Here is a 25,221-nt window from a genome sequence, read left to right as displayed (position 1 = left end):
GTGTGATTTCCTGCGCGGTACACCAGACAAGCCGTTCATTCAAATGTTTATGAGGAGGCAATCATCTTGTCCTTCACGTAGAGATCGACATACTTGTCGACATCGTAGTTCTCCAGCTCAGAGCGGTTCCAGCCCACCTTCAGCAGCTCATCGACGCGAGCCTCGTCAAAGTGCGCCTCGAGGTGACGCTTGTACTTGGCCAGAATCTCAGGCTTGGCCTCCTCGCGGCGGAGACGGTGGCCCAGAGGAGCCTCGACGACGATCTCCTCGAGGACAGTGCCGTCGTTCAGGGTGACGGTCAGCGCGTTGGGGATGGTGCGCTTGCTGGGGTCGTGATAGTCGGTGGTGAACTTGGTGTCCTCGACACAGCGGATCTTCTTGCGGAGATCCTCCAGCAGAGGGGAGGTGGCGGCCTCGGAGCCGTCAGCGTAGTCGCTAGCGGTCAGACGGCCGAAGACGAGCATGGTGGCAACCATGTACTGCACACAGTGGTCGCGGTCGGCGAAGTTGTCCATCTCCTTGAACTGCTTGTCGATGATACGGATGCATGCCTCGTGTGTGCGGTTGGTGATCTCCTTGATGTCCTTGGCACTCTTGCCCATGGCCGCAAGCTTGGCATTGACCTTTTCAGCGGCCTCAATGGCAGTCTGAGAGTGGAACTCGGCTATTGAAAAGGAGTTAGCTGCCGTCAATCCCCATATAGTATCATTTTTTGCAAAATTTTCTTGCACTTACCAGGATAGGAAACCTTGAACAGAACGTTCTCCATGACGTAACTGCCGTAGGGGCGCTGGAACTGGAACTTCTTGCCCTTGAACAGGACATCGTAGAAGCCCCAGGTAGGAGCAGAGAGAACGGTGCGGAGACCACCCTCGCCCTTCTGGACCTTGAGAACCAGGTTCACAGCGCGCTGGCAGGCATCACCGGCAGCCCACGACTTACGCGACATGGTGTTGGGCGAGTGGCGGTAGGTACGGAGAGACTGGCCATCCACCCAAGCCTGAGTAATAGCATCGGCGGTCTGTCTCTCAGTAAGACCCATCATCTTGGAGACGACAGCGGCGGTCGCAACCTTGACGAGGACAACGTGGTCGAGGCCGACCTTGTTGTAGGAGTTCTCCAGAGCCAAGACACCCTGGATCTCGTGGGCCTTGATCATGGCCTCCAAAACATCATGGATCTTCAGGATCTTGCCGTTGCCAAGGTTTCCACCGGCGCGGTTGGTGCGCGAGATCCAGTCGGCCACAGCCAAGATACCACCTAGGTTGTCCGAGGGGTGACCCCACTCGGCAGCGAGCCAGCAGTCATTGTAGTCAAGCCAGCGGATCATAGCACCGATGTTGAAAGCGCCATTGACGGGGTCCAGCTGGTAAGGAGTACCAAGCACACGGGTACCATTGGGGACGACAGTACCGTCCACAACAGGGCCAAGGAGCTTCGTGCACTCCTTGAACTTTAGAGCCTCCAATCCACAGCCAAGGGTGTCTAGGAACACCAGGCGGGCAGTGTCAAACTGTAAACAACAAATTTTAGAATTAGCCAGTGCTCAATCTGACCGAGCCGGGCTAACTTACTGCCAGGTCGGAATCCACCTTATAGTCGTGGATGTAACTGGCCATATCCTGAATTTCAGGGTCATAGGACTTGTCGGTGTGAACCGCCGGGGCGGAAGATTGACGAGCGGCCATTGTAGAGAAACGGGGAGTGCGCGGAACAGAGATACGGGGAGTGATGGAGAGGGAAGAAGCCAAAGTGGGAAATCTGGAGATGCGGGCCAAAGTGCGGGGAGACGTGTGGGTCAGGCGTCTCACTGCGGGCAGGGACATTGTGAAAGAAGAATTGGGAATAGGATCGAAATTGAGGATCCAACAATTGACACAATTGGAGAGAGGGAGCAGGGGAGATGGTAGATTTAAAAACAAAAGGACGAAAGGAGAAATGTTGGGGGGGAAAGGGAGAAAATGTCCGGGGGAGAGTTCCAAGCTGACTTCATCCTGCCGAGGGTCGGTTACAGTCGGGTAACAATTACTTCCCTCTACCTTTGTGAACTACCTTTGTGAACCTCCTCACTCCCTTGTTTATGGGATTAATTACCTTTGTCTACAGGTCAACAGACGAATAATTCCACTATTACTTTCTCAATGGGCCGAGTTTATTGTTACATTACCGTCTGTTGAGCTCCCTAGCGGGAATCCGAGTATCGGACGTAAACAAGAGAGCAACAGACAGTAGCTGTAAAATGTAGCGAAATCGGAATTTACGCGGTCCGAATATGCATGAAAGGAAGAAAGACAAGTAAAGAGCAAAAATGTTTGTGCTTAGATGGAGCTCACACCGAGCTCACAGCCCCTTCGCCCTCGGCTGATCTGCACGTGAGGTCGCAGATCGTCTCCCCAGAGGGCCAACCCCAACCCCCAATCCCCAACTCCACTCCCTCTTCCTACGCCTCTCCTTTCTCTCATCGTTGCCCTCACCATCACTCTCACTGATGAATCAGTGGAAGATTCCCATGGCCTCCTCTGTATCAGTCTCACGCAGAGACTTGACGATCTCTCCATAGATAGCTTTGGCGAAGAGCGGGGGCACGGCATTCCCAATCTGCTTGCGCATGAATCTCCCAGTAAACTGGAAGTCCAGGGAGAATGTCTGCAAGAGGGCCATCTCACGACTGGTATAGGGCCGGGTGCCCGAGGGGTGGTAGTTGTATTCGCCGCCCCCGCAAGTAATGGTCCTGGCTAGAGAGTGGCGATCAAAAGACGGTCGGTGGCTCAGAGCCCACCGCGCGAGTGCCCCTTCAACGTTGTGGTCGTCGGCATCAGGAGGAATGTTGTCAATGGTGGATGAAATGGTCTCACGGGGAAGTAAACCGTGACCGGGCATGCCGTGAGTGGGTTGGGCATAATGTGGCAGAACTTCACCGGGTCTATGGGCACGTGGTTAGATATATACATGTAAACATGGAAATATGAAAAGCTTCGTCTTTCACTTCACTTACCCCGAAGCAATGAGAAGCAGTCTCTTCCGCTCCTGAGGCACACCATATTCGTCACACCCCAGTACCGACCAGCGAACAGAATATCCAAATTCAACCATATCCAGTACGACTCTGTTGAAGATAACAGGAAATCTTTGGGGTAACCCCATGGTTTCCTCCATAGTCAACACCCTGGGACGTGACTCCCGAATCAGACTTCCAGCCGAAAATATGCATGCGGAGTTGGCGTCATCACGAGGACAGGGCACAGTATGAGCAGGAGACCAGGTTTGGCAGGGGGGTGAGCAGTGTGCAATATCCACTCGCAGGAATTTCGGATCATTGGTAAGAAAACTGAAAAAATCGGAATGCTCAACCTCTACGTCGTCAAAATTCAGCTGATAGGTTTCCAGCGCATGCTTGTCGATATCAACGGCCCATTGAAGCTTCACGCCGGCCTGCTTAGCCCCGCAAGACACACCACCAGCACCACAGTACGCGTCTCCAAAGGTGTATGCACGGTCAGGGACAGTCAAATCAATCACACCCTGTCGATCCCTAGCCATAGAAGACGCGCTAGCCTCGCCGAAAGGCACAGTTTGACCTCTCCATTCGGCACGCAGCTGGCTCGCGGGCTTGCCAAGTCCTGGGTCTGATTCGGCGAACGTCAACCATTCAATTGCACACTGCTCTGCACTCAAAGGTGCATGCCCAGGGATAATAACGACTCCGTTCTGGCGAATGGTGAGCTTCAGTCGGCAAGTCAGGTCTTCTCCCGGTGTCAAGTTATTGAAGTCCGTCCGATGGTTGGTGAAGCGAATGGGGACAATCCGCCTAACCTTTCTGATGCTGATGTGGTCGGTGTTCTGAGTGAGCCAGACCAATTCGTCGTTAAGTTTTGGCAGGTAAGTCTTGGCTTCGGGGTGCGTGGTGCGGTAAAGACGGCGGCCGAAAAAACGCAGGTCGTGAGGTTGAGGAATCACGTCTTCGACACGCATGAAAGAGCCATCCTCAAGCTCTAGAGATATTCCGGGTTTGAACACAATGCCCCCAATGTTTATCTCTTGCTGAGCTGTCACTGGCGTTGGGCTGCAGCTGACGGACTGGTTGCTGACGAAAGACAAGTTGCTGGAAGAAGACCGGTCACTTGCTGAGTCGTCACCTGTGGTGATTGCGGAGGGAGCCCCAACGTGTGCCATGTCAAAGGTCAATTCTTCAATCGCTTGGTTAGTTTCGTCATCACAAGTAAGGTCGATGACGGTTGAGTGGGAGGAGGCGTGGCCCGCCTCCTGCATGGGTGAAGCGATAAAGATCGCCGACGGATCTGACATTATGATGTCGTCGTCAGGCATTGACGGCTCATGAGTTACTGCTCGAAATTCTGCAGTGCTCACAGGGATTGGGTCTCCAAAGGGAGACACCGAAATACGGGATCGATCATTGATATCAGCCATTGGTGTGATGGTTGACTGATGAAAATGTTCCATACTCGTTATGTGCGAGGATGCAAAGTCCAGGTTCGAAATGAGGGTGAAGAAAACAAATTTCAATATCAAACTGATGGATGATCTTGAGATCTGATAGAGTCTCACGTTCAGATGACTGGGCTTTCGAAGCACTTCTATTTCTATAGTCGGGTGTTCGAAAGTAGCCCCGCGCGAATGAACACTTTGGCTCAGATAAATTTGGTTTGAAGAGAAGTGGCAGAATGCTTTGCCAGACCTTCTATACATAACAAGTTTCAACTGAAGCAACACGGATTCGTCTGTATATTTCTATTTGGTCAACAAAGCAGAGATTATATCTGGTTTTGTGCAGCATGAAAGACTGGCATAAAGCCATGGTATTCATGTTATCTCATTAAAGGTCGACATGACCCTTCTGGTTTGTACATCCATCTATATGGTTATGTACCTAGGTATCAACATCAACTCTATAGGCGCTTAGCCTGTTCGGGATAGTAGGGCATGCGCCCCGGGGGAATGTGGGGCATTGCTTACTCATGACATCGCCCCGAGGTCGGCCCGGGCGAGAGAAGAGAAAATTTAATTCTGTGGGGCAACGACCGAAGAAACACATCTGCCATGGAATATTTCCCTCCCTCTTTCTGTTTTCTTGGGGTGGTGTTCATTTCTAGTGATGACCATTCTCTGAACTTCACTCCTTCTTTTACGTGATCTGGTTCTGGTAAGTCGCATGGTTTTATTGTTTTCAGCTTTCAGCTTTATTCAAAGCTTCACCTCCCCTGTCTCTTATGATGAATTATGGTTTTTTATAGATGTTAGACTTCCTAAACAATTGTTGCGGATAAACACCTGGACTGATATGAGACACTGCAATCTTGCTATACACTGTGAATGCAATGGGTGAACATTGGTGCTAATTTTCTTCGTCCATCCCAGAAAACCTACCCTCCGTCAGGATGTGTGGTATCATTGCGCTGATCCAGGCGAACCCCTCATCTGCGGCCGCCGTGGATCTCCACGAGGCACTTTACCTTCTCCAACGTGAGTTCCGGCCAGAATATATACGCCTGCGACCGTGAGACTAAAGGTTTTGGTATCACAGATCGTGGCCAGGATGCAGCCGGTATTGCAACATGCGCGTCCGGCGGTCGAATCTACCAACTTAAGGCCAACGGCATGGCTGCCAAGGTCTTCCAGGAAGGTGCTAAGGTGACCAATCTTCCCGGCTCCATGGGTATTGGCCATCTGCGGTATCCGACTGCTGGATCCAGTGCCAACGCCGAGGCCCAGCCGTTCTACGTGAACAGCCCTTACGGTATCTGCTTTGCGCACAACGGTAACCTGATCAATGCCGGGGACCTCAAGAAGCACCTTGACCTTGAAGCCCACCGTCATATCAACACCGACAGTGACAGCGAGCTGATGCTCAACGTCTTCGCTGACGAGCTAAGCGAGACCAAGAAGGCCCGTGTCAACCACGAGGACCTTTTTGCCAGCTTGAGTCGCATGTACAAGCGCTGCGAGGGTGGATGGGCCTGCACTGCTATGCTTGCTGGTAAGTTATAAATCATGCGTGGTGTACTCCTACTCTAGTCCCATGGTACTAACTTGCAATCTAGGATTTGGTATCTTGGGTTTCCGTGACTCATACGGTATCCGCCCCCTCATTTTGGGCTCTCGTCAGTCTGTGGATGGACCTGGCATGGACTACATGATGTCTTCTGAATCAGTAGCTCTGGACCAGCTGGGTTTCTCCAACCACCGTGACATTCAGCCTGGCGAGGCGGTCATCATCGCCAAGGGTGGTGAGCCGGTCTTCCGCCAGGTGGCTCCCAAGAAGGCCTATGCCCCGGATATCTTCGAGTATGTCTACTTCGCTCGCCCTGACTCCGTCATGGATGGCATCAGTGTGTACCGTAGCCGGCAACGCATGGGTGACCGCCTCGGTGCGCGAATCCTCGATGTTCTGGGTCCCGAGATCGTCAAGGACATTGACGTGGTCATTCCCATTCCTGAAACCGCGACTACGTCCGCGACCAATGTCGCACTCTACCTTAACAAGCCTTACTGCCACGGTTTTGTCAAGAACCGTTACGTCTTCCGCACTTTTATCATGCCGGAGCAAAAGACACGGCAAAGGGGTGTCCGCCGCAAGCTCAATGCCATGAAGGCTGAGTTCAAGGGCCGCAACGTCCTGCTGGTTGATGACAGTATTGTGCGTGGTACTACTAGTCGCGAAATTGTCAACATGGCCCGGGAAGCCGGCGCCAAGAAGGTCTACCTTGCCAGCTGCGCACCGGAGATCACACATGCTCACATCTACGGTATCGATCTTGCCTCTCCTCAAGAGTTGGTTGCGCACAATCGGAACTCGGAGGCCATTGCCAAGCACATTGGCGCGGAGGCGGTTGTCTTCCAAACTCTGCCTGATCTCAAGGACGCCTGTGCCGAGGTTGCCCGCGAGAATGGTCAGGAAGAGCCTACAAACTTCGAGGTCGGTGTCTTCTGCGGTAGCTACGTTACCCCCGTTTCATCCGGTTATTTCGAACATCTGGAGTCTGTCCGTGGCGAAGGCCGCAAGGTCAAGGCTCTTGACAAGGCCAAGGAGGCTGTTTCCAATGGCTTTGCCAACATGACCGACTTCCAGATCGCCGCCCACGGAGTCACTATGGACACCAATGGCAAGATCATCCCTGCCATTGAGAACGAGTCGGCGATTAGTGCCGCCAAGCAGGACAGCAACCCTGACGACCAACACAACCCGAAAGTCTCGGACCGCATGGACATTAGCATCCACAACCAGGCTGACCATGAGGCATGATTACGAGACATCTGATTTTTGATCTTTTTTATTTTTTTTCTCCACCATTTGGTAATTTTGCATTGGGTGTCTGGGCGTTTGTTTGAGGGAGCATATGTGCTGAGTGGCTGATTTGCCGCTACATGATGTGGAAATGATGTGGAAATGCATTGAAAATACCAATACCCGGTGTCTTGAGATACACTTGTCAATAACTCTTGATGAATCTAAAATAAATGCAATATTCCAATGTTGTTGAAGTCATGCTGGTTTTCATTTTGGTCATTGTCCCAAAGGGGTAGGTCACGTGCCCACGTCATTGCCCAGTAGCATCATCTCATTCCCTCCGCATCACCGACAGACCCACCATGCGATCACCGACATTGAATCAAACGTAACCTTTCGTCTCGAGTCCCTCATTGATCGTTAAAATGAATTGAGACATCTTGATATATCGGTTATCTGTTATCGGTGCTCGTCCACGTTGCTAGCCGTGCAACATTGAACGAAATTGACGCTTGCTGCAGGCCCTCTGGTCTGACCTTCTATATCATGGAACGCCGCATTACTCGCTCTGCAGCACGAGCTGCCACTTCATTGATTGTGGGAGAAGAAAACAGCCCTTCTGTCACACAAGCACCAAATACTGCTAAAGTGAACAAACGAAAGCGTCTCAACCCCACGGCCAATTCCAATACTCCCAATAATCTGAATACACCCAAAAGTAACACAATCACTGAGTCGAAATCTTCCAATGATCCCAATCCCACAGTTAAGGAAGAGAAGCCAGTGTTACGCCCAGGCTTGTTCGATGAACTCCCTCACAACCTGGGATCTGTGCCGGCCCCATTGTCTGTAGCAACAGAGCCCACAGCCTCAGTTGCTGGATCTGACAAAGAAAACCAAGCTTTAAAGGGCAACCAGGTTGCCAATCTGGCTACTGAGCTCCAAGACACTGTGAACAAAGCTACAACCAAGTTGAAGAAAGAACCCAAAATGCAAACTACCCCAACTGGCCGCAAGCCAAAGAAGAATACTTATGGCTTGACGCCCGGTATCTCTCCTTTCCCCGAATTGGTTCGACCAACCGCCGAGGAGTGTGAAGATGTCAATCAGCTGTTGTCCAGCATTCATGGCGTAGTCACTGCTCCGGCAACGATCCCTGAGCCCTCCCTGACAGTCACCGGGTGTGGTGAGGTCCCATCCGTTCTGGATGCTTTAATCCGCACTCTTCTCAGCGGGGCCACCACGGGCAACAATGCCGCCAGGGCCTTTGGCGGACTTGTGCAACGATTCGGCATTCTTTCAGAAGGCATCGGCAAGGGAAGCGTGAATTGGGATGCTGTACGACAAGCCACTGTGAAAGATGTGTTTGAAGCGATCAAAAGTGGCGGCTTGGCGGACATCAAAAGCAAGAACCTCAAGGCGATTCTTGACATAGTCCACGAGGACAACCAGGCGCGCCGAGCTACATTGTTAGATTCTGAATCCAAGAAAGACTCAATGTCCAAGCTAGTACCTGAAAAGGCTGAAAAGGACAAGAAATACGAGATTGCCTGCGCAGATCAGAACTTCCTCTCCCTCAACCACCTCCACAATCTCACGACTGAAGAAGCCATGACCGATCTGATCAAGTACCCCGGAATCGGACCCAAGACAGCCGCCTGCGTGATCCTGTTCTGTCTTCAGCGACCCTGTTTCGCCGTAGACACGCATATCTTCCGTCTCTGCCGCTGGCTCGGATGGATTCCCGCCTGTTCAAACGAAGTAACTGCCTTCAGCCACCTGGAAGTGCGCATCCCCGACCACTTGAAGTACTCGCTGCACCAGCTGTTCATCCGGCATGGGAAGACCTGCCCCCGGTGCCGAGCTGCTACCGGCGAGTCCAGTGCTGGCTGGGAGGACGGCTGTGTCATTGATCACCTGTTAACTCGCGACGGGAAGCGCAAGGGCAACGGTCTGGCTGTGGTTTCTAAGAAGAAAGCAGCTGCTAAGAGGGGCGCGGCTGGTAAGCACAAGAAGACGAACAAGGACTCTGAGGAGGAGACTGAGGAAAGCGAGAGTTCGCTTTCCGACGAAACGAGTGACGAGTGAACACATTGATGACAGCGAAATTATGTGGAATAAAGGTGGAATCTTTACGAAATGAGGATTGATCGCATCGATCTATGACGATGAATGGCTTAAGCCAATATTTGTCCTCTATATTATTATCTATCTACCATGTTGCTGTTGCTGTTGCTCTCAATACAAGTGTATCATTATTGCTAAACACAAATATCAATTCCATAGATTAAGTCTAATATTCCTAGATGATTGCTACCCAGGTGGTCGTTCATGGGAAGGAAGGTTGTATGGCACGAGTAGTACCCCTTATCGCCTTATCGCAAACACGAAAAGTCTCCAGGGACTCCCTTTGCTCTCCCAACACTTTCCAGTTGTCCAATTGCACCAATTCCCGCCATGGATTGTCTGGCATCCCACATTCCGCGCTCGCTGCGCACTCTTCTGGAGGCCTACGCGCCTCCCGGGTCGGCAGAGTACGCCCCGTACATCGGAGTCGCGTTGACCTCCCTTGTCGCCGTGTACGTGGGGTACCTCTACCTCCAAAGCTGGAGAGAGGCAGCGGTCGTTTTCAATGTTCCTATCCCATCTGAAGTGCGCAACAACGGTTCAATCAAGACATGGGATGAGGTTCAGGGGCTGCAGAAATTGGTGTTGCAGGATCAAGCTCGGGGAGTGAGTTGACAAGCCTGGTCTTTGGCTTGGGATCCTTTCCTTGTAACTCATTTTTCGTGTGCTTGGGCTAACTGCTGGTCTGCTACACAGAAATGGAACGATCAATTGATTGTGAGCTACTGTCCTGCCGATGGGAGGGTGCTCGGTAACGGAATCAAGCCCGCCACGGTCGAAGATGTCAACGAGGTCGTTCGGGCTGCGAAAGCTGCTCAGCCGGAGTGGGCAAGGACTACCTTTGCAGAGCGCAGAAAGGTTCTCCGGACACTGTTGAAGTATGTGGATTGGCAAATTCGCTCTACCCGATGGAACCATTGCACTTTGCCTACGGCGCCCCGTAACGCTTGTCCAACTAACAGCTCTCAGATATGTCCTAGACCACCAAGAAGACCTCGTTACCGCATGCTGTCTCGATTCGGGTAAAACAAAAGTTGACGGCTCATTCGGCGAGATCCTTGTGACAGTGGAGAAGCTCAAGTGGACGATCGACCATGGCGAGAGGGCACTACTACCCGAGCGGCGGCCGACCAACTTCCTGATGATGTATAAAAAGAACACGGTCACATACGAACCACTGGGTGTGGTGGGTGCCTGTGTGTCCTGGAACTACCCGTTACACAACTTCATCGGTCCGATCATCAGCGCGCTGTTTACTGGTAACGCAGTTGTTGTAAAACCGTCTGAGCAGACCGCATGGTCCGCAGTCTACTTCCTCGAGATGGTGCGCGGTGCGCTCTCTAGTTGTGGCCACTCGCGCGACCTGGTCCAGACGCTAGTCTGTCTACCCAATGTTGCCGATGCATTCACCTCACACCCTGATATCGCGCATATAACCTTCATTGGATCCCGACCTGTCGCCCACCACGTCTGCGCATCAGCAGCCAAGTCACTCATCCCCGTATGTGTTGAGCTGGGCGGCAAAGACCCCTCCGTGATCCTGGATGACTCCCGCACTCTCCGCAATATCCCGTCCATCGCGTCCATCCTCATGCGCGGTGTCTTCCAATCATCCGGCCAGAACTGCATCGGCATCGAGCGTATCATCGCACTCCCCAATGCATACGAACGACTCATCGAAATTGTAACCCCACGTATTCAAAATCTCCACCTCGGCTCTGTCCTGCTCGACACCGCAACCCCAGACGTTGGTGCGATGATCTCACCTGTATCATTCGCCAACCTCGAGACACTCATCAACGAAGCCGTGCAACAAGGCGCACGCCTCCTCGCCGGCGGCACCGAACACAAACACCCAGTCCACCAACACGGCCACTACTTCACACCAACCCTGCTAGTAGACGTGACACGCGACATGCGGATCGCACAAACAGAGCTCTTCGCCCCAGTCTTCCTCATGATGCGCGCCGAGTCCGTATCCGACGCAATCGCCATCTCAAACTCAACGCCGTATGCACTAGGCGCCAGCGTCTTCGGACACCGACAAGCGGACGTGCAAGCCTGCGTGTCGAAAATCTCCGCCGGAATGGTTTCGATCAACGACTTCGGTGCCTTTTACGCTGTGCAGCTGCCGTTCGGCGGCGTGCGCGGATCCGGATATGGCCGGTTCGCGGGCGATGAGGGACTGCGCGGTCTGTGCAATATCAAGGCTGTTTGCGCTGACCGATTCCCTACTTTGATTGGCACTGGTATCCCGCCGCGCGTGGATTATCCTATCCAGGACCGAGAGAACACAGCGGACGCTAAGGGTGGGGTTGCGGCTTGGGAGATGTGTAAGGGTATTGTTGAGATGGGATATCAGTTGACGCTGGGTGGGCGTATTGCTGGTATTCTGCGGTTGTTGAAGAATATGTGATAGGTTTGCTCTTCGGGAAATCGTTTCACATTCCTGTTTCATATCGATAATTTGTACTATACATAGTCCATCTTGCTATGGGTAATACCTCTGGCTGTGGGAACATTTAATTCAAAGGAAATTATTAGTATTTCAGAGCTATATGTGGGACTCCTATATTACATCACAACAAATCTAAAATCCAGGTATAGCGCTAATAACAAAGTCCTCATAAAGATTACTCGGAACAATCTCATGGAGGAAGAGGAGGACCGAACTTCTTCAGCCAGTGATCCTCAGTCCGGAACGAACTCTCCGTCATCCAATTCCCCAATGGTTCGCGGAAGGGAGCAAGAACCTCATCGACAAAGCGGCAGCCCTCGAGATCCATGATATCCAACTGGCCATTACAGAACAGTTGACCAGTCGGGAAATCATGGGCATACTCAACCTGCGCAGGGAGACGCAGCAGAAAATTCGACAACCAGCGCGCAAACTTGCCATTGATCTGATTATAAGTATTCGGGTTCTTCTTCGCAAGTTCCATATTATCGACGGTCCAGTTCGTGATCTCGGATGACCAGCTAGGCAAAGACTCCGCACTGGCACGAAGGAGAGCCTCAAAGAAAGCCAAGTTGAGATGTGGCTTGTCGCGGCCAGTGCGGGTAACAGCGATAAAGTGTTCAGATGGGATCGTATAGTAGACGCCACGGCCTTGGTTCTCTGCTTTGTAGCGGAAAAGGAACTCGTCGATTTTGAGGAGGGAGAGCATGGCATTGAAATTCTGGTGACGGATTGCGTTCTGGATTCCTTCGTTCAGGGCATTGCGGTCGACTTTGGTCAGGGTCGAGGGTGCTAAGGAGCTCTGTCCAGGGGTCCAATTGCATGAGGTCATGCGCAGCATCTCCAGGAAAGCAACGTCTTCTGGAAGGAAACCGTTGCTGCGGCCTCGGAGGAGATGGGATGGGAATTTGCACAGGTCAAGTGCAGGGATATTGACAGTCAACCCTATATCCACACATTGGAGCTCGGTGGTGACCATTGGCATGACATGGAGCTTGTATTCGTGGGTTCCTTTCAACGCGTTCGGAGCCATCTGAAAGAACTCTGGGGGCATGCTAGCGAGTTCCTTCATTGGCCCGCCCTTGCCATGGAAGATGCGGACGCCATCGTCCTTGCGTGCTATGAGCTTTTCAAAAGCAGCCTGCTCGTCTTTCTCTGTCACGATACCGGCGTCGATCCAACGACGGTAGATAGTCAGGATCTGCATTGTCGGAATCTGTTCGCGCACGCGGTCCACGGTACACCACTTGCATTTGAAGACGGCTTCCTGTAAGCGGGCACGCTCGTCCAGTTTGAGAGGAACATAGTCGAGCGGGACCATCATGCGGTCGATAGCCTTGCTACGGGGGGTTGGCGAGCGCATCATTCCAGAACGCAAGGAGGATGAGAGCGCGGTAGATGTGTTCACCGGAGAGGGCGCGGGATAGGAACGGCGAGGCTCGGGGGAAGTTTAGATTGAGAGAGTGCAGGAAGATCTGCTCGATGATCTCGACGGGGAGGGCCTCGAGGAGGGATATCCTGCGGGGAGTATGCGGACGCGAGATTCTGGGTCTGGGCGAATTAGAGGGACGATCGTAGGGACCAGACCTTGACCGAGAGGACCGAGAGGACTGAGATGAGCTGCTCCGAATCGGTTTCTTGAAGGTGCGACCTGGTCGGCGCTTCGATTTGGGGATAGCCGCAGAATGTGAGCTGCTTGCGGGTTTAGGCGGAGCAAGCAGCGTCCGCGTCACGGTTTCATCTTCGCCTTTTGGTGGGCTCATGGAGCAACTGAACGTTCTCACTATCTAGAGCACATCAATCTGTGAGCTTGAATCATTTCTGAGTCGTGTATGATAACTATTCAGTGTAGTATGTTGTACTTTGCATAGCACCCTTGGAAAGTATACAACGCCAAGTCCGAGCCTAACCCTCGTCTGATTGGCGGAAAAGAGCCCGACAGGCAATGGCCTGGCGTTAGGGCTTGGCATTGGAGGGCTGGAAAGTCACATGTTAACACGTGATCTATCCCCGCTCTGTTGCTAATTTGGGATTAGCCTGTTATCTAATGACGTCAAGGACTATCTGTAAAAAAATAAGGAGCTATTGCTGAACAAGATATCTTTCGAAAGGGTTCAACATGGTTAAATTGGAAATTAAAACTGGACCTGTTCTTAAACGCTAGACAACCCATTTAGAATCCACCAATTGCCCCACCAAGCCTACGTTGTAAACAGATTCTGTGCTTTTGAATAAAGCCGAAATCAAGGAATGGCCCGCGGTCTGTGTCGAGATGACGGAATGATCAGTTGGGACAACACCCCTAATACCTTGTGTATCCATTTAGCCACAGGCTCCATTACAAAATTTAATATTCCTCTTTCATTCTTCATCAAACCTTGGAATTCTATCATAGCTTCTCTAACGACGTCATTGGCGTCTGCACGTTGTCATTCCTGACGCCTTCAAGACAAGCTTAACTACACGAACTTGTCTATCAATCGCCTCTCTTGGACACCACTTACGTATCTGAGCAGGAAATATCCGTCCCTGTCTTCGACGATCATCATTCTCATTCTTTATTTAAACCACCCCTCCATCTACTTCATTATCTTCAACATGCACCCTTTCAGTGATCCAACTGTCCATACACACGCTTCTTCCAGCTCAGGATCTACTCTCACCTCCAAACCGAACTAAACCAACACCTTGATACAAAACAACTCCAAGAAAAGCTCTTCATCTTCAATATGGGTGCCGTCGTCTCTTGCGTATGTGAACCCCATCTGCTCTCTAAGAAAACTCAACTAACACACCTGCCTCTAGATCCAAGGCGTCTTCCGCGCCATTGGTAGCTGCCTCATGGCTATTGTCAACGCCATCGGCTCCATCTGCCACGCTATCATCAGCGGTGTGGTCACAGTGATCGATGTTCTCATCTCCTGCCTGACCTGTGGCTACTGTGGAAAACGCCGGCGGGGTCGTCGATCAGCAGTCTGATAGGAAACAAACCACCATGTTGCACACCTGAGTCCATGGAGATAAAAGGGCTGGCTATGGGTTCTACGATTGTTATGCCGGCGCGAATTTTCTTTTGTCATGATATCTTCTTGATGTATATACCCCGTGGCGCACTTTTAATTGTGAATCATGAATCAAATTTTGGGATATGAAACACTTTACATCGACGTATATTGTTTCTCTTCTGTAGAAGATGGATGTAAATTGTGGAAGAATGTATATACACAGGGTAGGTGTTCGAAGTATGAACATAGGATTGTAGATATATGACTGAATAACACTGGTGAGTGATGATCCTATTTAAAAAGCAATTATATCAATGCCCATCTTTCAGCGAGGACGACTCAACATATCGCAACAAATCCTGTTTTGCTTTTGCGGGCATATCATCCCAACGCTCATTCAATATAACATTTGCAAACGGATCCCCAGGTCCACTCCCACAGCGCCGGACGAGGGAATAATGTGAATGCTGCAGCGGCCAGCGAGCAGGGACACGACAATTTGCAGCGCGGAAGGATATACGCAGCAAGCGACTAAAGGGCTCGATCTTGCGCGTTCGAATGAGACGATATGTAATCTCAGAGGATCGGTCCGGTCTGGCCTCATCCTCGTCCAGGTAGAAGTCCGAAGAGAGCAGCTGTAAGAACTCGAACTGCGCATCTGACCAGGGCGAACGCAAGACCTTGTCCGGAATGCGGCCAGGTCCAATAGCCACTGAGCACGGCAACCGGAAGAGGTCGTTCTCGTGGTATATCTCGTGGGGTTTACGGATCTGGACAGCGCCAAAATGGAACCAAATCGCCACTTTGCGGTCGACAGTGCGAGACGACGGGGTCCGCGATGTTTCGTCCAGCTGTGCTGGAATAACCAGATCCCCTTTCCCACGCCGGCCGAGTACGGCCCAGTCGCAGGCTTCTAGGTTTTCGAAGCGTGGGTCCAAATTTGACAGCACTGCTTGGTTGTCTGGATTGAAGACCAGGCCGGCACATTTTCGTCGGATAGCATGGGCAACGTACTCACGCTGGCATTTCCGGAACAGGGGAAACGTGCACCACCGACATGCCAGCAGGTCGGTCTGTAATTGTTGGCGCTCTTTCCAGGACAAGGCCCAGAAATCCAAAGGTGGGGGTAGGAAATCCGGGGTAAAGAAGCCCTCTCGCGAGCCTGAATTTGGACTGCTGAATGCAAGGCGAATGAGCCAGGTATAGAGTAAGGGAGTGGACAGTGCTTGACTGAGACGTGGTGAGGCACGAGGGAGGTTCACTTCAAGACTGTGAAGAAAGATCAACTGCAGGATTTCCACGGGCAGTGACTCAAGGCGCGAGCACGGGTGGTCGGCCAACGGATCGGAGGGGGCTGGGCCCATTTGCAACAGCGCGTCTAGAAATGATGTGTTCTTATATAGCTTGTATAGCTTGCTCGCAGCAAGGGTGTTCACTTATAAACCACACGGGGTGTTTATAGTTGTAACGGGTCAGGGACAAGGAAGAGCAGAGGCGGATATGGTTTATCTCAATGGAAACACAGTCCATACGATATTGACTGCAGACTTCGCATAATGTTGTCCCTGTAGCTCCTCGTGACTTGTAGGAAAGGTACTTGACAGCGCTTCCAGCGCAGTCTCCAGTGATAAGAATTGAAATGAAAAAGCCCGGCCCATTGCTGGGAGAGGGGTAGGGGAAGTGGGTAAACTGAGGTGAGTTGCATGTCTTGGCAAGGCCAGCTTGGGAGCTCATCGTCACGAGAGATTATGTATGTGGCGTGATCGTCTGTTGCATCTAAATGGATTGGAATATACTGCCGCTTAGTACTTCTTGTCGAAGTTTTAAAAAGAAACGGTTTTCGCATGATACTCCGATATATCCTAACTCGATTCCCAAGTTCCAAGAGAGCTTGTTTGGATATATATCGGGCATACTAGATGTTTATTGACCTTATTTTTTTCTAACTACAGCCAATTTTTCGATCATTTGGTTTAATTTCATGTTGAAAAAGTACGAGATTACAGTAGATCTATTAATGAACGCAGAAACGACAAATGTATTGTTTCTATACACATCCCAACTGCCCCACCACACTATCGGAGGTATCTGACCACACACTGGCTGAATAGCCATCTTCTTGGCTCCAAAAGTCATGATCACGTAATGTGATGGAGCGAGGAATAAAAAGGCGGATTTGAGGCCACAAGAGTTCACGCTTAGACGGCGGACAGATTGCCGAAGCGATCCTACAAAAGGGAATCGAATAAGTATCAAAACGGAGGCATTGCTCTTAGCAAGACAATCAACACATACCTGGTAGCCAGGGGGCATCCACTTGCCCTTGGAGACGAGGGAAGCGGTCTTCTCGTCGATCTCGGGCTGGGCGGCGGCAACCTCGTCCTAAAAAAGCAGCCATGTAAGTAATGATTCCAACTCCGCGGTCTGCAGAAGATAATACGTACCACAGTGAGGTCCTCGAAGGGACGGGCGGTCTCGATGTTCTCCAGGGTCTTCTGCAGGTTTTGCAGCTCGGCCTCAACCTTACCCTTGGTAGCCTCGGCGTTCTGGACAGCCTGGGACTCGAAAGCGTCGATGGCCTTCAGCTGGCGGTTGACATCGTAGGTAGCGGGCTTGAAGGTCTTGAAGTGGTTCTCGAGCTCGTCGACGATGGCCGTGTTCTTCAGGATGCCGCGGTAGTGGCTGAAGTCAACGGTCTGGGGCTGCTCGGACAGGACCTGGACCTTGCGGCGAGCATCGTCGTTGCGCTTCTTGAAAGCTTGGAGGGAAGTGGCGGTTTGGCCGCGGAGGCCGAGGGAGGTCGACACCTTGGCCCAGTCGATCTTGAGAGCGGCGCTGCGCTGTTTTCGGGGGAAGGGAGTTAGCGGGAGCCATCCGGACGGGATGACAAGGGTTTGTCAGTTGAGGAGCAGGAGCGGAACATACAGCAGCCATTGTGACGGGTATGATAGAGGTTGGGGGTGGGGAGAAGAGAGGGGAGTTCAATGTGCAGGGAGGAGCCGAACGAGGAGTGACCCGGAAGGTTTGGATTGTTCAAGTCACGTGATGTTCATTCCGAAATCCACCGTATAACAAATTATAGAGCGATCGTGTTAACTATTGTAGATAACTTATGGTCAGATTTTAATTTTTTTTACCATTACAAAGTATATAGGTTGATTAATTGACTCAATCATGGGTTCAATTGTTTTTTGGGCTAAATTGTGTACACTATGGGCGACAACATGCCAGATATCTCCATCTGGCATTATAACCCAAGTCCCTCATAGAACCTTAAATACTGTCACTCATTATATGCTGAGGGCCATGATGGAGTTAACGATATCGTTGTCGTTCTCCCGGAGAGCCTTGACGGCCTTCTTGCGGGAGACGCTTGCTTGTGCCATGACCAGCTCGATATCCTTGGACTCAAGGTTGGACTCATCAACCTCCTCACCATCATCCTCCTCATCCTCCTTCTTATCCTCGGTCTCGGGGGCCTTGGCCTTGCCGAGAACCTCCTCGTGGTCGTGACCGGCGTGGTCGCCGGTGGCCTCGGAGGCAGCGAGCTGCTGGGCGGCGGAAGCCTGGGCCTGGGAGTTCAGGTCCTCAATCTTGGCCTCACCGAAGATGCTAAAAGTGTGTCAGTAAATGTCGTTCGCATATGAGTGACTCCAATTGGGTTTCACATACATCCAGCAGTTGCTGTTGGGGGAACGGTAAACCTCGGGCTGGTTGACAACGAAGAGGATCTTTAATTCCAATAATTAGCATCTCCACATTGAGAATAATCAAAATATTTCGTTCCATGGGTAGCCAGTGTTGCGGTTGATGGTCACAACCACATTGTACTTGGCGGGGTAGAAATTCTCGTGACGGTCGCATCGGGATCACATACGTTCTTGGGGCGGCGGAGAGTGACACGGGTGATGCCAGGGACGAGCTTCAGGCCGAGCTTGCCAATGGCCTTGCGGGCCTTCTTCTCACCACGGGAGTGGACAGCGACGGAGGCACCGGCGGGAATGTTGGGCTCATCGCCAGCCTCGGAGCCAGACTCAGAGGAGCTCTCCTCGACGGTCTTGGAGACCTCGTCATCGTGGATTTCTTCAACGCGGGGATCAGCCATTTTTGCGATGTAAAGGTGCCTAAGAAGAATCCGAGGAAAAGAGTTGATTAGTTGGGTTGTTTCGTTCGGCAATAGGTGTCAGGGCTGGTTGAATGGTGTGAGAGCGGGCATAGTGGGAGAGATTGGAGAGAGATTGGTCAACCCCCCACGAATCGCACAACACTCGGGAAAGGGCGGAATTTGATGTTGAAAAGGCGAGAATTCAGTCGAGTAAATACTCATACATACCTGAGAGGTAAATATCAAGCTGTTGTGAGTGGGGATGGATTTTGTTGAAGTTGAAGGTGCGTAGCTGTGCGCCAGACCGAACCCGAAAATCATTAGCGAGAGCCACCCCCAGACTGCCCGCCCTGCACACATTGCCCTATATGGAACTACATCACCAATTCTAAACTAGATTGGGCTAATAATTTATAGATCTCATCTAGATCAAATATAAATATAAATAATACAGTTAATACCGTTTCCAGGGTCATTATTTACGTATCTGCTCGTTCTATTCTTTTTGTCGAGCCAGATATTCAATATTCCCGTAAATTGGGGGATATAAAAATGAGTCCAGAGCCGGAGGAAAACCAAATGACAAAAGGCCCCTTTGCCGGGATATCAAGGATTTTGAATCATTTTTGCTGTTCATTGATAATGCATACAGCGATTTTGCCAGAGTATTACCAGCAATGGAAACCCTTCCAGGACACCTCCTTCAAACCCATGCACCGAAACCTCGTAATCATCTATGACTTGTTGGCAGCGCGAGCCTTGGCGTGGGACTTCTGGACCTCGTAGCGAGCCTGGAGTTGAATGTGTTAGTTGAACTGTTTGTGATTCTCCAGATTATGATTATCCGATCGGGTGGGCCCAGGCGCATTATGCCAGAACGATCCCCCTTTCGATATTTCCAACGTACCTGCTTGCGGAGGCGCAGAACCTTGAAGCGCTCGAAGTCGGAGAGGTTCTTGCGGCGCTCGGAGCGGTCGGTGCGCTGAGCGAAGGAGCTCTTGGCCCACTTGCCATCAATCTCGTTCTTAGCCCAAAGCTTCTTCACGGGACCGGTACCGGCAGCACGGGGAAGCTGGGGGATGGTGAAGTGAGTGAGAGTGGCGTGGGCGAGAGGGAGAACGTGACGGGGCACGATCTTCTGCTCCTCGGTGGAGGGACCGTCGACCAGGACCTGAACAAAAATATCGCAAGTCAATACACATTTCCAACTCGAAATATCTCCGAAAATCCGATTCTCCAAACTTGTCACGATTTCCGGATTCAAAGGGCGATTCCACGTACACGGCGGTGGTCCACGATCTCAACGATGGCAGCAAGCTTGCCCTCGAAGGGTCCGCTGCGGATCAGCACTAGGCGGCCAACCTCAACCAGCTTCCACGAAGCGACCTTGACATCGATATCGGCCATGGCGAAATTCTGCGAGACGAAAAATTCAGCGTCGCGGTTCTGTAATATTTGGAGATTGCACACTCACGGTCGACAGGGGGTATGAGTCGAGAAGGGGTTGTCGAAAGAGTTCAATTGTCCAAGAGTTGTCTCGAAATTCGGATGTGCCCACACTCGCAACATTCTCGCTTAACCGGCCACTTGCAGGTCTAGGGCTCTGATTACCTCAGCATCCGCATTAACAATTATCCGAGCCCATCCATTTATCTCGTTTTTTTTCGGCGCAGAACTTTTGTTGATCTCTTCAAGCTCCTCAGCTTTACAAGCTTAAGACTTTAATGATGAGTCTGCATTTGCTCCAGTTCCGACAATTGCTCACATGTAGCATTTACTAAGGTATGCTCATATTCCCTTTTTTTCCCCATGTCTTCCGGTCTTCTTTCCCCTCATTCCTCATATGATGCCGTAATTTGCGATTGACCCAGTGTCTGTGAGGCCCTCGCCGGGGCTCTCTATACAGCACTGTCGGATGATATTCAATTTTCTTACATATTCTGATATGGATTATAACCCTCATGTTATGCTGTCAATGCTTTTGTGAGACATCGCGCTGACTGTTTGAAGATTTTAGGACATTGACCTGATACTCAGGCTTCTCTCGACAACCTCGCAGCTCTCCATCTCTTCATAGGGTACGTTCACACAATCCTCCATCCATCCCCCAGGTCCGATGATTAGAAACTTTTATCACGCCTAGATAGTAATTGAGCTTCTCGCTATGAAATTACCTAACTACCAAGATCTCTGAGAACCTTTATCACCTTGCACATTATTGCTTGTTATGTTGGTTGTGACTAGTCGCTAACCTCCAAAAGAATATAGGACCTCCTGTGTCAGACTGGCAGCTCGCTGTCTTATATAGCCATTGAAATGCAAAATATTTTAAAAGCAACTTCTCCTTCAGTAGCTTAGATTTGTACTGTAGTATCTCGAAAACAAACTCAACTTGGCTCATCTTGATCCCTCTATGTTGTATGTTTGCAGTTGTATGTCTACAGGCACCTTGGTACAAATGCAAATATTTTTGATTACAATAAGTCGTGCTATATCGTTACTTCGGCCGTGCAATGCCCAAAGACCCAGAGCAAGCAGCTTGTCCCTTCATGCTATGCCTTCCTACCAACCTAGTCTATCTCTCCCAAATAGCAAAGAGCAAACCCTTCCTTGCCTCTCTGCGTACCTAATTATGACGATGCAGAGCCGACAGATGCCGCAGAGGACGGTCCCTCGCGACTGAGCACCCACATGAAAATGAACTGAACCGCGTAGGAGTATACGAACAAGAACTGACCGCGTCGGTTGCGCTGGGACCGAGCCACGGCCTGCATCGAACCGGCATGCATGGCGGAGTCGGTCGAATCGGGGAGCAACACATATTTGAGTGAGCGAAGCTAGAGTTTAAATATTAGCAACTCGGAACACACTGAAGACCTAGGTAAAAGTCGGCACTCACCAGGAAGAAAGCATTAGCCAAAAATGTGTACGCAAACACCGTCCAGCCAATCCAACCCCTAGTCCCTTGTCCGGGGTTGAAGATCTCAGACACCACCATAGTGACAATGATTCCAACGAACTTGTAGCCCGAGTACGCCACCAGATCCAGCAGTTGTGAGTCATTGTTGATGCTCAAAATGTACGTGGCCAGCTTCAAGCATAGAATCTCGAAGGCGATCACTGCAATGGCGGTGGTGGTGATCGACCCCAGAAGCTCTGGGTGGAAATCACCCCGGAATCCAGCCAGTAAGACCGATAACAGAATATATGTGACCAGGGCCATGACGGGAATATACATGTCCGGCGAGTTCAGGTCGTCACGAGGAGGCAGGAACATGGATGAGTATTGTTGCTGCATGATTTGACCACTTGGTCCAGGGGTTGAAGCCATTCGGGCTTGCTGTCGGGACCAGGGTTTGTGTCGCCAGGGGAAGAGGACAAGGATAAACTTGTTCAGGACGTAGGAGTTGGAGACGTTAAAGTAGTGCTTGAGAGCGGGTATAGAGACATAGCGATTGAACTGTAGATCATCTCCAGGTTAGCTATAAGCGGTAAATATAGACCTGTGAATGCTGCATACATTGTTCTCCATGTACTCCTGTCCGGCCGCCATTGCGCTTTTGCCGACCTGGAAGCCCATCTGCGCAGTGGGTTCGTTCATGAATCCACCGAATCCAGGAGCACCAGGGGTATAGCCTCCGCTACCACCTTGAGCCGGTGACGGTTGGTATGGGTTACCGCCATATCCAGCACTTGGGGGTTGCTGGGGAGCTGGTGGTGGAGGTGAGCGCATCATAGGGACTGTCGAGACATGCTGCGGGACGGGGTGGTGAAGGGGCGGCGATTGCGCGGGCGGCGGAGCGAAAGAGCCCCGATACATAATGCACTTAAATAGAAAAACGAGGATAGAAGGATAAGGAGGGTGAAATTTCGGTGGCGAACGTGTCGTCCAGATCGTGTGACGGGGGTTTGGGGAAGAAGCGAGGTTGATAGCGGAGGAAAGTGTTTATACGTGGCTGAAGATCCAATCCACTTCCGAGCTCCCCCAACTTCGCCCCGTTCCGCCACCAACAAGTCACACCGGGCCTTTTTTAACCTCCCACATTGATTATCTACTTCTCACATTCGAATATTGATTACCGGAGATACTCAAAATGTTGGAGGCTTTTGAGATTTTGACGACATCGGGCGTGGTGCTCTGGTCTAAGGCGTACGCTCCAGTGGGCGCACATGTTATCAACAGCCTGATCAACGATGTCTTTATCGAGGAAAAGGTCGTGCCTCAGAATGCTACAACTGGTGGAGTCTCGCCGGCATACAAGAAGGAGAAATACACACTGAAATGGAAGAGAGTCAAGGAATTCGATTTGATCTTCGTGGTATGTCTGTCGCATGCGCATGCGCCTCACTGCTTCGACTAACTCTGAGTTTATGCAGGCCGTCTACCAATCGCTACTCCACCTTGGCTGGATTGACAAACTTCTTGAGAATATTTCGACAATCTTCATCGATCTCTACAAGGACCAGGTGAAGGGAAACCGCGCGAGAATCCAGACCTATCGGTTCGATCAATACTTTGAACAGCAAGTTCGGGAGCTTGAAGACAACACTGGTGGCTTTGTAGAGGAATATGTGCCAGAGACGGGCGAAAAGAAAGACCCGCTTGTTTCATCGGACAATGGAGGCCCACCGCCGCCACCGGTGCCTGGCCTGGTGAAAGGTATGGAATGACAACTCCCCGTTTCAAGCGCGTGCTGACCATCCCAAAGCGCAGCCTAGAGCTGCGCTAGCCGGGGCGACCTCTGACGAGGGTACGCCACCAGCTACACCAGAAATTTCTAGATCTTCGACCCCTCAGGGTCATCTTCTTACAGCGAAAGCCGGGCCCGGAGGTCGCGGCTCCCGACGTTCCCGCAAGGCTGCCAATTCGAGCGCCAACGCATCGTCTGGCGATGAAGTCCGGAAGGGAAAGCCTGCCAAGACCCCTGTGAAGAAGATGCGCAGATGGGATGCCAGTGGGATGGCAGATGAGGATGACGGAGAGATCCTCGATTATTCTGCTCCCGCGGAGGAAGGAGAGGCTGCTGCTCCAGCGGTGGAGGCTGTCTCCGAGGAAGATTGGGGTCGTCGAACTGGCAAGGGCCAATTCGTGCTGAAGGAGTTGGGTGAGGAAGTTCAATCTATCTTGGACCAAGCTGATGCGGAAAAGTCCAAGGGCACTGCTTCATCGGGTGTCGTTGGCTCTGGGTTTAACGCAATTGGGGGCTTCTTCCGTAATATTGTTGGAGGAAAGGTTCTGACAGAATCTGATCTCGAGAAGCCTCTCAAGGCGATGGAAGAACACCTCTTGAAGAAGAACGTCGCCCGTGAAGCAGCTGTCCGGCTCTGCGAGGGAGTTAAGCGTGAGATGATTGGCAAGAAGACTGGAAACTTCCAGAGTACTGATGCCGCATTGCATGTGGCCATGGAATCTTCGCTGCGGAAGATCCTGACGCCGACTTCTTCTTTGGATTTGCTGCGCGAGATCAACGCTGTGGTCGCTCCCACCACTAAGCAGCAGGCACCTCGCCCATATGTCATGTCTATCGTTGGTGTCAACGGCGTTGGAAAGTCGACCAACCTGAGCAAGATCTGCTACTTCTTACTTCAAAACAAGTACCGTGTTCTTATTGCAGCATGCGATACTTTCCGCTCCGGTGCCGTGGAGCAGCTCCGCGTGCACGCTGACCGCTTGAAGGAACTGAGCGTTCGCGAGAATGCAGGCGACGTGGAGATCTACCAGAAGGGCTACGGCAAGGACGCAGCCAACGTTGCCAAGGATGCAGTTGACTATGCAGCGGCCAATAAGTTTGATGTCGTCCTGATCGACACTGCCGGCCGTCGGCATAACGACCAGCGCTTGATGTCCTCGCTTGAGAAGTTCGCCAAGTTTGCTAACCCAGACAAGATTTTCATGGTTGGTGAGGCTCTGGTCGGCACGGACAGTGTCATGCAGGCCCGCAACTTCAACCAGGCATTTGGCACCGGTAGGAGCTTGGACGGCTTCATTATCAGTAAATGTGACACAGTCGGCGACATGGTGGGGACACTGGTCAGCATGGTCCATGCCACGGGAATTCCCATTGTGTTCCTGGGCGTTGGACAACATTATGGAGATCTGCGAGGGCTCAGTGTTCCCTGGGCGGTTAGTCTGCTGATGAAGTAGGTACGACTTGATATCCTAGTTTGAAATTCCTCAGCTATGTACGTTTTATATGAATCCTTTGCCTGCTACTTTGTTACTTGCAGTCAAGTTGCTATACTCTCATATAGTAGATTCTTCGTAAAAATACAGAACTCT

The 25,221-nt window shown here is 51.3% G+C and overlaps 14 protein-coding genes across 14 annotated transcripts; 5 read left to right on the top strand and 9 right to left on the bottom strand.

Annotated features, from left to right (window-relative positions):
- Positions 1 to 47: 47 nt before the first annotated feature.
- On the bottom strand, positions 48 to 1,826 carry N7471_001528 (putative 2-methylcitrate dehydratase; the record flags this gene model as incomplete). The annotated part of the gene is made up of 3 exons (XM_057274249.1): positions 48 to 664; positions 736 to 1,513; positions 1,575 to 1,826. The coding sequence occupies 3 exons, from the start codon at positions 1,824 to 1,826 to the stop codon at positions 48 to 50; spliced, it is 1,647 nt and encodes a 548-aa protein (XP_057142428.1).
- Positions 1,827 to 2,493: 667 nt separating this feature from the next.
- N7471_001527 (DNA cytosine methyltransferase) lies at positions 2,494 to 4,428 on the bottom strand (the record flags this gene model as incomplete). The annotated part of the gene is made up of 2 exons (XM_057274248.1): positions 2,494 to 2,923; positions 2,996 to 4,428. 2 exons carry the CDS (start codon positions 4,426 to 4,428, stop codon positions 2,494 to 2,496), a joined length of 1,863 nt encoding a protein of 620 aa, XP_057142427.1.
- A 968-nt stretch (positions 4,429 to 5,396) lies between these two features.
- N7471_001526 (amidophosphoribosyltransferase) lies at positions 5,397 to 7,261 on the top strand (the record flags this gene model as incomplete). Its single annotated transcript, XM_057274247.1, has 3 exons — positions 5,397 to 5,481; positions 5,543 to 5,995; positions 6,060 to 7,261. 3 exons carry the CDS (start codon positions 5,397 to 5,399, stop codon positions 7,259 to 7,261), a joined length of 1,740 nt encoding a protein of 579 aa, XP_057142426.1.
- Positions 7,262 to 7,792: 531 nt separating this feature from the next.
- N7471_001525 (endonuclease III domain-containing protein) lies at positions 7,793 to 9,334 on the top strand (the record flags this gene model as incomplete). Its single annotated transcript, XM_057274246.1, has 1 exon — positions 7,793 to 9,334. One exon carries the CDS (start codon positions 7,793 to 7,795, stop codon positions 9,332 to 9,334), a length of 1,542 nt encoding a protein of 513 aa, XP_057142425.1.
- A 369-nt stretch (positions 9,335 to 9,703) lies between these two features.
- Positions 9,704 to 11,789, top strand: N7471_001524 (aldehyde dehydrogenase family protein; the record flags this gene model as incomplete). Its single annotated transcript, XM_057274245.1, has 3 exons — positions 9,704 to 9,979; positions 10,070 to 10,251; positions 10,343 to 11,789. The coding sequence occupies 3 exons, from the start codon at positions 9,704 to 9,706 to the stop codon at positions 11,787 to 11,789; spliced, it is 1,905 nt and encodes a 634-aa protein (XP_057142424.1).
- A 232-nt stretch (positions 11,790 to 12,021) lies between these two features.
- N7471_001523 (uncharacterized protein) lies at positions 12,022 to 13,197 on the bottom strand (the record flags this gene model as incomplete). The annotated part of the gene is made up of 1 exon (XM_057274244.1): positions 12,022 to 13,197. The coding sequence occupies one exon, from the start codon at positions 13,195 to 13,197 to the stop codon at positions 12,022 to 12,024; it is 1,176 nt and encodes a 391-aa protein (XP_057142423.1).
- N7471_001522 (uncharacterized protein) lies at positions 13,172 to 13,594 on the bottom strand (the record flags this gene model as incomplete). The annotated part of the gene is made up of 1 exon (XM_057274243.1): positions 13,172 to 13,594. The coding sequence occupies one exon, from the start codon at positions 13,592 to 13,594 to the stop codon at positions 13,172 to 13,174; it is 423 nt and encodes a 140-aa protein (XP_057142422.1).
- A 783-nt stretch (positions 13,595 to 14,377) lies between these two features.
- On the top strand, positions 14,378 to 14,994 carry N7471_001521 (uncharacterized protein). Its single transcript, XM_057274242.1, has 2 exons — positions 14,378 to 14,581; positions 14,637 to 14,994. Exons 1-2 carry the CDS (start codon positions 14,561 to 14,563, stop codon positions 14,808 to 14,810), a joined length of 195 nt encoding a protein of 64 aa, XP_057142421.1. The 5' UTR covers positions 14,378 to 14,560; the 3' UTR covers positions 14,811 to 14,994.
- A 153-nt stretch (positions 14,995 to 15,147) lies between these two features.
- Positions 15,148 to 16,200, bottom strand: N7471_001520 (uncharacterized protein; the record flags this gene model as incomplete). The annotated part of the gene is made up of 1 exon (XM_057274241.1): positions 15,148 to 16,200. The coding sequence occupies one exon, from the start codon at positions 16,198 to 16,200 to the stop codon at positions 15,148 to 15,150; it is 1,053 nt and encodes a 350-aa protein (XP_057142420.1).
- Positions 16,201 to 16,846: 646 nt separating this feature from the next.
- On the bottom strand, positions 16,847 to 17,823 carry N7471_001519 (F1F0 ATP synthase subunit d). The gene is made up of 4 exons (XM_057274240.1): positions 17,762 to 17,823; positions 17,281 to 17,676; positions 17,132 to 17,218; positions 16,847 to 17,064 (listed from the first exon to the last, which is right to left on the bottom strand). Exons 1-4 carry the CDS (start codon positions 17,768 to 17,770, stop codon positions 17,035 to 17,037), a joined length of 522 nt encoding a protein of 173 aa, XP_057142419.1. The 5' UTR covers positions 17,771 to 17,823; the 3' UTR covers positions 16,847 to 17,034.
- A 303-nt stretch (positions 17,824 to 18,126) lies between these two features.
- On the bottom strand, positions 18,127 to 18,941 carry N7471_001518 (nascent polypeptide-associated complex subunit alpha; the record flags this gene model as incomplete). The annotated part of the gene is made up of 3 exons (XM_057274239.1): positions 18,127 to 18,448; positions 18,509 to 18,567; positions 18,714 to 18,941. 3 exons carry the CDS (start codon positions 18,939 to 18,941, stop codon positions 18,127 to 18,129), a joined length of 609 nt encoding a protein of 202 aa, XP_057142418.1.
- A 734-nt stretch (positions 18,942 to 19,675) lies between these two features.
- On the bottom strand, positions 19,676 to 20,715 carry N7471_001517 (60S ribosomal eL14 domain-containing protein; the record flags this gene model as incomplete). The annotated part of the gene is made up of 5 exons (XM_057274238.1): positions 19,676 to 19,732; positions 19,849 to 20,112; positions 20,223 to 20,357; positions 20,416 to 20,544; positions 20,707 to 20,715. 5 exons carry the CDS (start codon positions 20,713 to 20,715, stop codon positions 19,676 to 19,678), a joined length of 594 nt encoding a protein of 197 aa, XP_057142417.1.
- A 722-nt stretch (positions 20,716 to 21,437) lies between these two features.
- Positions 21,438 to 22,855, bottom strand: N7471_001516 (protein transporter YIF1). Its single transcript, XM_057274237.1, has 3 exons — positions 22,462 to 22,855; positions 21,841 to 22,401; positions 21,438 to 21,778 (listed from the first exon to the last, which is right to left on the bottom strand). The coding sequence occupies exons 1-3, from the start codon at positions 22,759 to 22,761 to the stop codon at positions 21,572 to 21,574; spliced, it is 1,068 nt and encodes a 355-aa protein (XP_057142416.1). The 5' UTR covers positions 22,762 to 22,855; the 3' UTR covers positions 21,438 to 21,571.
- A 75-nt stretch (positions 22,856 to 22,930) lies between these two features.
- On the top strand, positions 22,931 to 25,152 carry N7471_001515 (signal recognition particle receptor subunit alpha). The gene is made up of 3 exons (XM_057274236.1): positions 22,931 to 23,260; positions 23,319 to 23,601; positions 23,651 to 25,152. Exons 1-3 carry the CDS (start codon positions 23,036 to 23,038, stop codon positions 25,084 to 25,086), a joined length of 1,944 nt encoding a protein of 647 aa, XP_057142415.1. The 5' UTR covers positions 22,931 to 23,035; the 3' UTR covers positions 25,087 to 25,152.
- Positions 25,153 to 25,221: the final 69 nt, after the last annotated feature.

The sequence above is a fragment of the Penicillium samsonianum genome, assembly GCF_028829775.1.
Source record: "Penicillium samsonianum strain IBT 33392 chromosome Unknown utg000001l_segment0_segment0, whole genome shotgun sequence".
Taxonomy (NCBI): Eukaryota; Fungi; Ascomycota; class Eurotiomycetes; order Eurotiales; family Aspergillaceae; genus Penicillium; species Penicillium samsonianum.
The sequence above is the reverse complement of the archived record's forward strand: the minus strand, read 5'-3'. Positions and strand labels throughout refer to the sequence as shown.